Source organism: Gavialis gangeticus, unplaced genomic scaffold (genome assembly GCF_001723915.1).
Source record: "Gavialis gangeticus isolate Ggan-Ray unplaced genomic scaffold, GavGan_comp1, whole genome shotgun sequence".
Classification (NCBI taxonomy): Eukaryota; Metazoa; Chordata; order Crocodylia; family Gavialidae; genus Gavialis; species Gavialis gangeticus.
Genome location: NW_017729027.1, coordinates 6,352,958 through 6,366,772, shown reverse-complemented (window position 1 = coordinate 6,366,772; position 13,815 = coordinate 6,352,958). Strand labels below are relative to the sequence as shown.

Below are 13,815 nucleotides of genomic sequence, written 5' to 3'. Positions count from 1 at the left end.
TTCTTTGCCTCCATTTTCCTGAGCAGGGACCAGATCAGCCCCCACACCGGGCCCCCCTCAGGCCCCAGGGGAGGCGCACCTAGGCCAAAGGTCAGTTAAGATCTAGTCAGGGAACTTCTGGAGGGACTGGATGTATTTAAATCAGCTGGTCCAGACGATCTCCACCCCAGAGTGTTGAGGCAATTAGCTGAGGTCATTGTGGGACCCCTGGCACGGCTTTACGAGCACTTGTGGTGCTCTGGTATGGTGCCAGAGGACTGGAAAAGGGCCAATGTGGTTCCCATTTCCAAAAAAGAGAGGAAGGAGAACCCAGGAAACTATAGGACAGTTAGCCTTACCTTGATCCTGGGGAAGCTTTTTGAGAGAATTAACCTGGCCCACGTCCATGAGGGGCCAGCAGGGGAGATTATGCTTAGGGGCAACCAACACGGGTTCATCAGACGCAGGTCCTGTCAGACCAACCTGGTGGCCTTCTATGACCAGGTCACCAAATCCTTAGATGCAGAGGTAGCAGTGGACATAGTCTTTCTGGACTTCAGGAAGGCCTTTGACACTGTCTCTCACCCCATTCTCATTAAAAAACTAAGGGACTGTGGTGTCGACACCTACAGTCAAATGGGTCAGTAGTTGGCTGGAGGGCCACACCCAGAGAATGGTGGTGGATGGGTCATTTTCGACCTGGAGGGATGTGGGCAGCGGGGTCCCCCAGGGCTCGGTCCTCAGACCCACACTGTTCAACATCTTCATCAGTGACTTGGACAAGGAGGTAAAAATCACCCTGTTCAAATTTGCTGAGGACACTAAGATGTGGGGCGATGTGGGCACACTAGAAGGGAGGAATAGGCTGCAGTCGGACCTAGACAGATCACAGGGATGGGCAGATAAGAACAGGATGGGTTTCAACACTGACAAGTCCAAGGTGCTGTACCTGGGGAGGAAAAACCAGCAGCAGACCTACAGGCTGGGGAACTCCCTTCTCGTCAGTGCAGAGGCAAAAAAGGATCTTGGAGTCATCACTGATGCCAAGATAAACATGGGCCGGCAGTGTGGGGATGCGGTCAGGAAGGTCAACCATACCTTGTCATGCATCCACAGATGCATCTCGAGCAGGTCCAAGGAAGTGATCCTCCCCCTCTATGCAACACCAGTCAGACCGGAGTTGGAGTACTGCTACCCACCTTCTAAGCCCCTTCTCTGCAGGCCAGATACAGCGGGTCCACAGGTTGCCTAACCCTGCTCTTTATAAGGGCTAGACAGAAGAAGGCTTCAGAACTCTCAGGGTGTCCGTTTTAAAGTCACTGGGAAAGGCACCTTGAAAAAAGCCTGTTTAATAAATCTCTTTAGCTTTGCTGTTCACGATCCGCACGCTTATTGTACACAAATCTGAAAAAGCTGAGTGGAAAATCCTTCACTACAATTTTGCCAGTGGAAAGGTGGGTTGGGGAGAAACCACTGAAAAGAAATAACCATTATGAAAATTGATACAGCAAGGTATTGAGTAACTACAGGTAAATTTATTTTGTAACGAAGCACATTTTTGCATCCGGTAAATATTAAGGAGTCATCCTTTTGCGTTTAGTGGATCAGGAGGTAACTGGGGGAGAGATGAGGAGACTAACTGGGAAGTCATCCAGTCAGATAACAGTAAAGCTTGCATAGAAAAGTGAACCCTAGCAAAGACCCTACAAGACATCCCACAAGGACAAGAGGGACAGAAGTCAGTAGGTAGCACAAGTGCAAGATTAATGTCCTCAAAGGGCATTAAGCTAGTGTGTTTATATCACACCCGATTTCCACGGCCAAGTACAGATATTCATAAGCCCAAGCCTGAATTGATTCAATCTTTTCAGGTTAGTCTAACCTGTGTAGATTCAACTGGCAAGCAAGTGAATAGATATTCACTTTTGATTCTGAAAATGCAGTGTCAGGCCAGAAGTCGGGGGCTCTAGAGCAGAGGCGGGCAATTATTTCAGGCAGAGGGCCACTTACCCAGTTTTGGCAGGCTGTTGATGGCTGCATAGCTAGCCCCGGCCTTTGACAGGTGTCCTGCTGCCTGGTCACCATCTTGGGACCAATGACCCAATGTCTTAGGACCAATGTCCCAGGGCCAGCACCGGTGGGGCCCAAAGCTGGGTACAGGCTGGCAGGGGTCTGTGGAGCGGGGCTGGGCGGCACCAGCCAGAAGACGGGGGAGCTGGCCTGGCTCCAGAGCCCCTGCTAGCCAGGACCCCGTGCTCCTGGTGCCCTGCTGGCACTGGCCCTGGGACACCAGTGCAGGCCCCATGCTTTCCCTGGCTCCCCGCCCACTCACTCCCAGTGGCACCCAGCCCTACGGTACAGGCAGGGGGCAGTGCACGGCCCTGACCCCCTGCTCACCAGCAGGGAAGAAACTGGTGCTGCGCATGGAAAAAAGTGGCCCCTGACCTGCCCTGTGCCTGGCACTCCCTGCTGGAGCCACTCACAGCCCATGCGAGGCTGCCTGGAGCAGGCACAGCCAGCCCCATGCGGGCTGCAAGTGGCTACAGCACGGGGTGCAGGCCACGGGGTGAGAGTGAGGGGCCACTTTTCCCCACACTCAGCACCAACTTGTAACCCGCCCCCGCTGCCAGCCTGGGCCCCACGCCAGCTCTGAGCTCGCCCATCGCAGTGACAGCAGCTACAGCACCCCCCTGGGCATTGGCTGCTGCTGCCTGCCCAGAGCTCATGCGCTGGGTAGCCCAGAGGTGGCAGTGGCAAACGCTGCCCTGCACGGCAAGCAGGGGGGCCAGAGCTGCTGTCACCATGTGCAGTCCCAACGGGTGAACCTGGAGCCGGTGCAGGGCCCAGGTTGGCCGTGGAGCCAGGTTAGAAGCTGGTGCTGAACGCGAGGGGGAGGAAGGGGGTGAAGCAGTCCCTCGCCTGGTGCCCTGTGCTGCAGCCACGAGCGCCAGCCACGGGGCAGGTGAGGGGCTGCTTTTCCCCCCACTGCGCTCAGCTTTTCCGTGGGCCATTTTTCCCTGGGCTCCTTCCCCACCCGGGCTCCTCCCCTGCAGTTCTGGTGCAGAGCAGCCATGTGGTCTCAGGCTGGGGGGGTGGGGTTGGGTGGGCCCTGCTGTTGTGGGAGCCCACCGGGCTTCCCCTGGGTCTTACTACCCTCGGTTCCTATCATTTTGGACAGGAACCAATGACAAATAAGTATTCATTTTCTAAATTTCTTTTTTTAGGGGCCCATGGGCTGGATAGAATGGCCTCACAGGCTGGATCTGGCCCGCGGGTTATATTTTGCCCACCCCTGCTCTAGAGCAAGCCCTCCCTTCCCTTCTACAGTGGCTGAGGGAAGCTGAGCTGAGGGAGGGGTATGGCCAGGCCCCAGCAGCCTGAGTATGATTGGGGAGGTGTTTAAACTTCCACCCTGGCCTGCAAGTACTCCAGCCAGGGTGTGCCTGGAAGGGAAGGGGGGAAAACAGCCCTTGCCAGGCTTTTGGAGGGGTTGGGGGGCAAAGCGAGGACTGTGGCTAGACTCTGGCCAGATGCTGGCCTAGCAAGGCTCCCTAAAATGTGAAGGGGGTAGGGAGGTGGTTTATTCCCTGATCCCTCCCCTCCCCCCCGTAACCCCAGCCAGGGTCTGCCTGGCCAGGGCACAGCAGCCCCTGTCAAGGTCCCTTCCTCCCCCCCCACCACTCCAGGGTTATTTCCCACTCCATCCCCTCTCCCACCCAGGGACCACAGCTGGGGTCTGTCAGTTCTGGTTGCTGCCTCTGCCACTTGCCCCTGGCCAGGTAGACCCCGCCTGGGATCTCCCAGGAGGACAGGGGAGGGAAGAGGGGAAACTAAATTCCCTCCCTGCCCCCTTCACCTCAGGGGGCCATGCCATGCCATGCCAGGCCAGACCCCCACCCCTGCTCTGGCTAGACAGCAGAGGGGCAGGGGCAGTCCTGTTCTCTGAAGCAGGGAGTACAGCCCAGCCTAAACTAGGGCTAAAAAGCATGCTGAGGGACTCTGATTCACTTAAACCAGGAAGGGATCTGGGGCCGAAGTTCCATAAACTGGTTTGACCTCAGTCAGTTAAGTCTGATACTACATTCAACCAGGTTTATCTTAAACCAGTTGCAGCCATTTTGAAACTGGTTGATGTGCACTGAACTTTTGTTCCATTACATGTTTAAATCAATTTCTGATCACTTAAACCGGTTTGTGCGCAACTTCTGTTCCTAGCCAATGCATCCAGGTTGTGGGGGGAGGGGGCAGGCAGGTAGAGAGAAAAAAAGAGGAGAAGAAAGAAAAGAAAAGGAGGTCACACTTTGCATCACTCCCTTCAGTTTTATAGGACCCTTAAAATGGAAAGAGTTATTAACTTGCAAAGTACGAAGAAAGCAAGCCGCCTCACCACAGATCTAGTTATTTGATATGCCACCTCACCTTCTTCAATAGACTGTAAGGGGGTCATTCACTTCACACAGCTTTCTTCTCCCAGCCAATCCCCTGTGTGACACAGACCTTCTCAAGGCCAGTCAGCTGCATGTTTTCGGTTTCTAACCAGTTTATTTTTTCCAAGAAGCAAACTTGCCTCCACAGAAACACCACAAATAATAAAGCAAAAAGAGATAGCAAAACAGACGGACAGTCTTTTCTTAGACCCTAACAGAGCAATCTAAGCCCTGTGCTTCTTCCTTAGTACCACTGCCTTCCCTCTCTTTTGCACTTAGCTTATGGAGTTTTTAAGCCTCTTTTTAGCTTCGCTCCAGTTCAATAATCAGCTGCAGCTGCTGCCAACCTTGCAGCCCAGGAAACGCTTAACTGCTGACTGCCTTATAAAGACCCTGGACACGGACCCTAATGCTGTACAAATAAGGACTCTATACAAAGAAGCAGGAAAAAGGTACCAGTTACTTAAGTCAATTACAATGCATACATTTCCTGTCAATATGAAGTAAAAGCTACCAGATACAGAAAGACAAACTTTGAATGCCTGTATTATTTTATTTTAAAGGTAGGCTCAAAAGTAAATGCATGATTTGGTGCTTTTGCATTCCATTTAGATAGAATGACAAACGGCTGTGAAGCACGGCCATTTTTGTACAATGGGCCTGTACCTGTAGAGCCATATTTACAACCCATACTTAAAATTCCAGCATAAAAACTCACTCACTGTGTTGATCTGCCTATGTTCAAATAACATTTCATATTCATTCATAGTTCAATTCCATGCTTTGATAGAAAGGAGATCGAAGAACAATTTTCAACCAGTGAAGGGATGCAATAGGGAATATCCCAAACAGGGAACACCCACATATTAAGAAGGAAAGTCATAAAAGGAGAAATGTATGATAGAATTTAACAATTCCACTAAAATATTTTTCTGAGTTACCAGATTCAACAGAATTTACAGATGCTAGAAAAGCCATCAGATTTACCAAATCTGGAGTCAAACTATGATATTTTAAACACTGCTTGTTCTCCATTTAAACTACAGAACTGGAACATTCTTAGAGCAGCCAAACTAACCTCCAAAGAGATCCACTTCAGCAGTGGCAGCAGTAATAGTTGTAGTTGTAGCAGAAGCTGAAGTAGTTGGAGCATCAGTAGTTGCAGCAGTACTTGGGCTAGGTTCTGGTGCAAAGGGATCTGAAATCTGTGGCTCAGAAGTAACACTGGAAAGTGCAGCCAGATTATCTATATGCAACCATATATGAAGATCAAAAACAGAAACAGTAAGAAAGAGGGAAAAAACCACTAAACACTCAACTCCAAAAAGGTCATACTCAAGAGTTATTAGAAGTTAGAGTGTTACTCACCCTCTCCTAAGAGATCTGCCAACATTGTCCATTAAAACGATAGCAATGTAAAGAAACATGAGAATTAACAAGAAGTGCCAGATGAAAATTTAGCCATACATTTCATAAACCAATTGCTAGTAAAAGGTCTTAAGCTAGAACTCACAAAAAGGCAACTTAAATATATTTAATATACTCAGAAGTCTTCTAGTGCCTTGCAAAGAACATACAAGTGCAGAACCTGATGTGAAACAAAACTATTTGAGAGTTTTACTCAAAACATCCATTCATTGGTGCACAGGAGTTTGAACTGATTTGATAAACTAATTCCTTGGAGATAGTATACATTTGATAGAATGCAAGCAGCACAGGGTCTGAAGAGACTGCTGATAATTTTTGGTTTAAAACAACTTTTTTCTCTTGTGCTCACTAAAAAAAAAAAAAAAGTGCAAGAGGGAAAAAAAGAGCACGAGAGAAAAAAAATATCATTTTAAACCCATCTTAGTGGTAAAGGACTAACACGCACAATTGGCTATTTTGCTGTGTGGGTTACACTAGTTCCCACTTCACACATTGCTTTGATAGACTATGAATGACTTGTGAGGTTCTTAAACGATTATTTAAAGTGATTGCCTTTAATCCAAAAGTTACAGCAAGCTCTGTAAAATGCAATGTCTAAAATACTGGATGACTCCAAGCTGTCAATACTGTAGCTATTGATAACCATTCTTCTACTTATTTTGGTGCTAATACTTTAAGCCTACCAAAAAGAAATTTAAATTTGAGACGTAGGGACTATTTGTCTAGTGGGCAATACAGAACATTTATTGTAGGTTTCTTAGAAGCTAGGACTCAACTTCAAGGACAATGTACATTGCACATCCAACTACCAGCAACATTACACACACAAATCACATTGGACTGACAGGATTACAGTGATCTGAGTCGCATCAAGAATTCACCAAGCTAAAAACTGTATTAAAAGTATTAAACAATATAAAAGTATTTCAGCCAGCCAAATGAGAAATATTAGTCCAATACATAATCTCTCAACCTTCCTTGGAAAAGGAGGTCACAGTAATTATGTTCTATTTTACCTAAATAAGTCTCACCCATCCACAACCCCCCAAATTTCTTCATGTGTTTTATGCCAATTATTTCAACTAAATTCCTCAAGAACCATTTAAAGTTATTTACCAAAAATATAGTGGTTTCAGAACTTATTGTATCATATTTAAGAATTTTGCATGGAAAAAACTGCCCAAAAAAATCCCCCACAAAAAAACCAAACAAACCCTAAGCAGAAAAGAACCCACTCATTCATCTTAATATCCTTCCACCCTGCACAATACTTCTCCTAGAATAGTTAATACTTAGGCAACATGCACCAAGAGGAAGCGTAACCAAATCAATCATAATTCAAAGACTTGTAGTACTAGTAACAGATTTAACCCTGTCACAGGTGCTACTAAATTGGAAAACTTACTGCCAATTGGGAAGCAGCTATAACAAAGTTAAACCTGTAACTGTGGAGAGGGGGAGCAATGCTGAGTGGATTCCACCCATCTATCTAGCCATGGTGAGCCCATGCTGTGGCCATTAAGATTCTGAAAAGTAAGGAGGGGAAAATTAACTAATCTTCTCAAAATGACGTGCATCCTTTATTTGGGGACATATGTTATATGGGTAAATATGGTAGTTTTCATAACCATGCGGGGGGGGGGGGGGGGGGGGGGGGGGGGGGGGGGGGGGGGGGGGGGGGGGGGGGGGGGGGGGGGGGGGCTGATGTGAAGTTCCTTTTGGAAAGGACTTGTACAACACAATATTAATATGCTAACAACTGAATTGAATGACTCAAGTTCATAGTAAAATGAAATGTCACTTCCAGTTCATTAGATAATTAGCATCAGATTTTCAAAAAAGTCAATGTCTGGTGCTTTTGGGGGTGGGAAGTGAGGGAATGGGACCCAAATACTAAGTTTGCATGAAGTATGAGCTATCCCTAGAAAGGGAAAAAGGAAAGGAGCTCAATTAAGAGCCTGGTGAAAGGGTGCCTGTAGACTTGTACTTATTTCATGATCAAACTGTTCTAGATAACTGAATTAGAAATTAACAGGTCACAAGATAGTGAAAATTTAGAGATTTTCAAACCTTTTTCTTTGCATAAAAGTTAACTTGCCATACATACAAAAACAATTTTAGTACAAAAAACTTCCACATGCACACAAAAAAGTGCATCCAAAGTAAGAAATATTCCTTATCCAGAGAAAAGCAAGCAGGAAAACAGAAAAGCCACCAACTTAAAGAGAGGAAGGAACAACTACTGGTACATAGTTTTAGCTCATTTTAAGAAGAATGACTTCTGCTGTTGCTTGGACTACACGTACTAGCTCATTTAGTGCTAGAGGTACACTGATATATCAGTCCAATATTGGATTGGCACGGATATAAAGAAAATTGTCTGTATTGGAACAAAAATCAGCCTGATGTGACCAATAAATGTCCTGTGCATGCATGCAGCCACAGCACATAAGTGATGAGGAGTACAGTCCAGAAACTTGGAGAGCTGCATGCAGCTGGTAAGTCTGTTGTGGTAAAAGGGGAGTGGGGAGGAAAGGAGAGTAGGCTGGGCAGATCAAGGCCCCCTGCGCTGAGGGAAAGAGCGGGGCTGGGGCAAGCACTGCCTAGCTAGGGAGGGGCAGGGTGCAGGACAGAGCTGGAGCTCGTCCAGGGGCCATAGCGGGGGTGGTTCCCACCACTGCAGGCTGGGCCAGGCTGCATTTGGGGCAGGGCAGGCAGCAGTAGAGCTGAGAGGGGGTGGTTGTGGGAAGCTATGGAGAATTTTGGGGTGGCTGCAGCCCCACCGCCGTAGCCCCACCCAGTTGCACTGCCCACCCCAAGCACAGCCTAGCCCAGCCCTGACCTCAGCCTGCAGCTGCAGCCTGCACAACCCCATGTAGATCCGGGGGGGCACCCCGTCATGCTGTCCTGGGGTACACACAGTGGTGAAAGCTGCCTCCCACCTCTTCACCCCCTGGACGAGCCGCAGCTATGTCCCACATCCTTCCTTGCACCAGCTGGGCAGCACCTGCCTCAGCTCCACACCCCCTCTCACTGTAGGGGCCTCCATCTGCCTCTCACCTTCCACCACAACAGACTTACCAGCTTCACAGAGCTCTTCAAGGTGCTAGGCTGTGCATCAGAAATTGGATCGGCTGATATGCCTCCTTAAAAAAAAAGCCTGGCTATTGTATTGGCCCCCAAAATCTCTGTTGGTGCATCCCTACTTAGTACCACAGCTAGACTTAGCTGAGGACAAATGAGAATAGCATTAATTTGAGGCACACCAGGCACAAACAGCACATCAAACCAAGAAAAGTCACCCAAACAGAGGTCTAGCTCATTTGGCCACTTTTAAACCCGAACCTGCTTCTCTCCAAACCTTTCACAAGCCTTAGTAATGAGGTGGCCATTGCATTAGGAAGAAATTTCCAAAAGCAGATGGCTGGGGTTTTTTTTATTTTAGTAGATAAAGCTTAACATGATGCAGTGGTTGAAACCTTAAGCACAAACAAAATTACACATTTTGTCTTAGTTTACAGGTTAATCATTGGAACAACTTATAAGAATGTGGGATACCTAACATGATGGAAAGTCTTTAAATCAAGGTATCAATGGAGGTACTGAACTTCCACAAAAGTGGTTTTGTACAGAAATAACTAGTAAAAATTCCATGACCCAGGCTGTGCAAAAAGGTTCTAGTAGCTGGCTGATGTCACATCTTTTCTGGTCTTAATATCTTTGAAAATAGTGGTTACCAATGGTGACTTTTTATGTTGCCATACCAGAATTGCTGCTGATGGCAAAAGCAGAACAAATGAATAAATTCCTTTGCTTGATCTTCCAAACTTAGGAATTCAAGAGAAGTGAAGTAACTGTATGCATTTAGGCTAGGGTACAAGACATTATATATTGAAACTTGAAGACCCAAAACCCACTATAGTTCCATAGCTCAAGATCTATCTGTGGTCAATAACTGACTGTGCTGAAACTCACTGTCCAGGAAACTTTCTTTCTTGGAAACTTCAGTTGGGATCAGAGTCCACTAAACAACATCTATGAAAATCCAGTTTGCCCAAAGCAAAATTGAGTTCATTTTCATGGTACTTATAGATGACAAGAACAGAAGCGTTTTATGGAAGTGTTTAACATTTAAGGGATCCAACAGTGTTGGCATTTACAGGAAAAGATATCACCACTTGCAAGCATAGATGGACAAGAACAAATTAAGAAATGCAAGAAATAATAGTGAGTCTATTTGGCAATTTTATGGTGTCTCCCTTCTAGAGATTGTTCTTGTTTACTTTTGTGAGGTAGTACACATCTTCCTCATTTTACACAACAAAGTCCCTTTATCCAGTCACACTTAGTTCTAGTACATCAGGGGCAGAACTATTTTCTAGTCTAGATTGGCAGCTAAAGTGAAACCCAAGACAGAGACCTAGACAAAAAGAAATGGCTACATTACCTCCCCATGAAGTTGCTCCTCCAGGAGCTGCTGGAGCTGCTTGCACAGCTGATGTGAAGTCTGGCTGAAGATCCAGAAGATCACTGGATGGTTTGGAAGTGCTACTGGGAGGAGGGGTGGAGAAGGAGTAGCAGGTTTAGGTTAGACTTGCAAATTTCAGGTCAAAAAGAAAAAAAAATTAAAAGAGTGACAACATGATGAAGTTCTGAAATGAGAGGATTTCAGAAACTGCAAATGTTCTCTTTTGACTTTTTCAAAAGGTGACTTACTTTTCTTTCAGAACAGGGTATTATTTTAAAAAACAATCCAATGTAAAGGTTAAAAAAACTAGACAAGGGGAAATGCAAGATACTGTTTCATGTCAAATGAAACATTTCAGGCTGGGCCAAAGCAACTTTGTTTCACTGAAGAAGGTTCATTATTCACTTGTTCAAAGCTTAGGAACATTCCTATATCACCATTCAAAAACAGCAAAGTAAACAGGAAAGGCAATTCGGGTTTACAACATTAATCAGTTGCACTAGCTCACTTTCTGCTTGTTAAGATTATGAACTATCCCTATTAAAATACATATTTTAGTCAATTAGATCTGGGTTTTTATATTATATAGCTATGTTTAACTGCAGATGCAGACATGATGGAGCCATAAAACAGTTTTAGTGTCAATTCTGTGGAAGCTGATATATATCTAACATTTTTATATAAATGTTACAAGTTGCATTAGTCACAGCAAACAATTTAGTGCATCAAGATATGTTCATGAGTCTTGCAATACTGTGAATATTTTACCAATATCACATCTACTGACCTGGCATTTTAGTGCTACAAATAACCTGAGCTCCTCAAATAGACAAAGTGAAATGTCTATGGCAGTAGTTTTGAAGCTTTTCAGACTTGTCACCCCCTTGCTAGACTCAAATACACCTTGGAAAAAGGGCCAGCACTTAGCTTCCACTTGTTTCTTGACAACAGAAAAAGAGAGCCATTTTTCTGTTGCAATGAACTCAAAAAGACCACAACAGGTTAGAATGTTTTTGACACTATGGATTCCTATTTGAAACCTCAGGGTTCAGCTTGTGTAGGTATCTGCACATCGGACAATGACAATATTGAGCAGCACTGCAGAGTCTCTGTAAAAAGATCTCACAGCACCCCAGAGTGTCACAGTACCCTGGCTAAGAACCACTTGTCCACGGTCTTAGTTAAAAACGGAGCATGATTAAAATATGGCAAAACTAACCTGACAGGAGCTGCTGTTGAAGAAGTTGCAAAGAGATCAACTGGTGGAGATGTATCAATAGTTTTTGCTGGAGTAGAACTAGGAGATGTAACAGTTGTGGCTGGAGAAGACTGGAGATAAGGATACAAAATATGCATCACTCAAATACAGAATTCCAAGTTTACTGAGAAAGTATTTACTCAGGATTCTCTTTAATTTTTTTATATTGGAATAAAACCTAGGAATGATACAAGGAAGTCAAATTTGTTACAGATAAGGCATTTCTTTTTTAAAGTACTTAAGGATATATTTGCTTTGCACTGTTTTCACTTGACTAGCGTGGTCAGTACAAAAATAACTCCTCCTACTCTGAATGCATGTAAAAAAAGATTCCATAGAATATGGTAGAAAGCTTAAACTTGCTTTCCATAGACTGAGTCTTTCCTCCTCAATTCATCCCATTATTCAATTTTTGCCCTCCTTCCCCTCAACTCCCATCCCTTCACAAATTCTCTCGTTATCCCTTCTATGCATCATTGTAGAGTACTGCGCCCTCCCAGAGTGATGGTGGAGAGGAAGAATTAGTTTGGAGACCAAGAAGCATTCACCATGAAAAGGACAACAGAGTTAATGTGTAAAGGTTTCTCAGGACGAATGCCAGTATCAAACTATGGAGATGGCAGATCCTTGGGAATGTAAAAACAAAGGACCAGTTCTCTTGGAGTTATACAATTTTCCCAGTAACAAGAATAGCCTTCTGAAAAGGACACCATGATCTAGCAAAAAAGGTACACTGGAGTATAGATCAAAACAGGACAGTATTGCACATTAAGAGAACAATTATAATTAAATTACTGTGGATAAATTACCCCTCCACCCTGCTTTCACAGGGCTGTAAAGAGTCCCTTCACAATAAACACCAAAGTGAAGCTTTTTGGGAACAGTGTTCCTTTAAGAAGCAGAATTTTAGTAAAAAAAATGATGTGTATTTGGAGCTTTTCAGAAGTGGGTTAGAGGTGTCAAATTTTATCTAATATATATTACAGAATCTGGAATCTAAAGCATGGGTATTGGCTTCCCAATAAGTTGGAAGTTATTTGGTGTCTATTATGAAGGAATCTGTTTAAACCCAATTCCAGCTTTGTTAGTGCAGCTCTAATAAGTAAGAGGCCATCCCAATAGGTGGGATGAGCGTTACACTGCCACAGACAACCTTGCAGGATTTTATGGGCAATTTAAAGGAAACTGCTGCTAATATTAAAATTTTCTACTATTTATTTCCTGCAGACAAAATAAAGGCTTTCTAGAATATTCATTTAAATTTACAGCACATTTAGCCATGGAAATGAACAACACCAGCCAATGACAAACTGCAAATATCTGGCATCCAGACCATGTACTCTAAGCCGACATGACCAAGGTGGAGAGAAAAAAAGGGATCACATTCATCAATAGAATAAGATACTTAACGCTGAAGTTACTAGAATAATTTGGCTGGATATTAAGGTTTTTGTTCTCATGAGAGAGTGTGGAGATATGCAAAAGCAGTTCTGAAAAACACAGCCAAACAGATATACAAGATGAACAAACATCACTGAAACAGCTAGAAGTTAGGAAACTGAGACAAAAAGCAGGCTCTGCATTGTAGACCTGGAAACAATCCAGGGGAGGGAATGGTGGCCTATTAAACCTCTACAGAACATGATTGCCATCTTCTGGCAAAGACGTTCACTGTCAAGAGTTAAAAAGAGCATTTTCGGTTATCCTAAAAGAACAATTCAGGATCCAAGGTTAGGGACTCAATTTTATGACAATTTTATTGCTTAAAACAAACTGACAGATAAATTGAACTTTGTTTAAAAATAAAAACAAAGATATGTAACATCCAGGTCCAAACAACTAAAGAATACATCTTACATGCTAGTCACTAGAAAGGATAGAGAGACTAATTAATATAAGCTTAAATATTTACCTTGCTTAAAGGAGAAGGAGCCCCAGATCTAAAGAAAATTATTGCAAAGATTTTCAAGTAAGTACAGTTTAGGGAAAAAAACAAAAACAAAAAAACACAAAAACCAAACATTTAATATTAAATACAAGTATTGATAAGTTTAGTTATTCAATTTATCATTAAAACCCTCATGTGAAGAAAAAAAAAAAGAGAGATTGAAGCAAATGTACCAACTATGCATAGAAACTAAAATTTCAAGTAAAGCATACTTTCCCTTTTTTTTTTTTTTTTTTGTTGGTAAAGACTCAAGCCTCCTGAAGTTTCATATAGTATGGTTCTAAAGTTTAGAATCTAAACCTACACT

The 13,815-nt window shown here is 44.1% G+C and overlaps 1 protein-coding gene across 17 annotated transcripts in view; it reads right to left on the bottom strand.

Moving 5' to 3' along the window:
- Nucleotides 1–13,815, bottom strand: part of SNAP91 (synaptosome associated protein 91) — a 182,792-nt gene that overhangs the window by 73,257 nt on the left and 95,720 nt on the right. For 10 of the 17 annotated variants that reach the window (XM_019520405.1, XM_019520408.1, XM_019520411.1 and 7 more), the window contains 5 exons: nucleotides 13,473–13,500; nucleotides 11,522–11,631; nucleotides 10,282–10,385; nucleotides 5,775–5,789; nucleotides 5,485–5,652 (listed from right to left, as the gene is read on the bottom strand). In XM_019520405.1, coding sequence (XP_019375950.1) covers nucleotides 5,485–5,652; nucleotides 5,775–5,789; nucleotides 10,282–10,385; nucleotides 11,522–11,631; nucleotides 13,473–13,500 — 425 coding nt within the window. The remainder of the gene's footprint in view (nucleotides 1–5,484; nucleotides 5,653–5,774; nucleotides 5,790–10,281; nucleotides 10,386–11,521; nucleotides 11,632–13,472; nucleotides 13,501–13,815) is intronic. The other 7 variants (XM_019520406.1, XM_019520415.1, XM_019520414.1 and 4 more) reach the window with 4 other exon arrangements.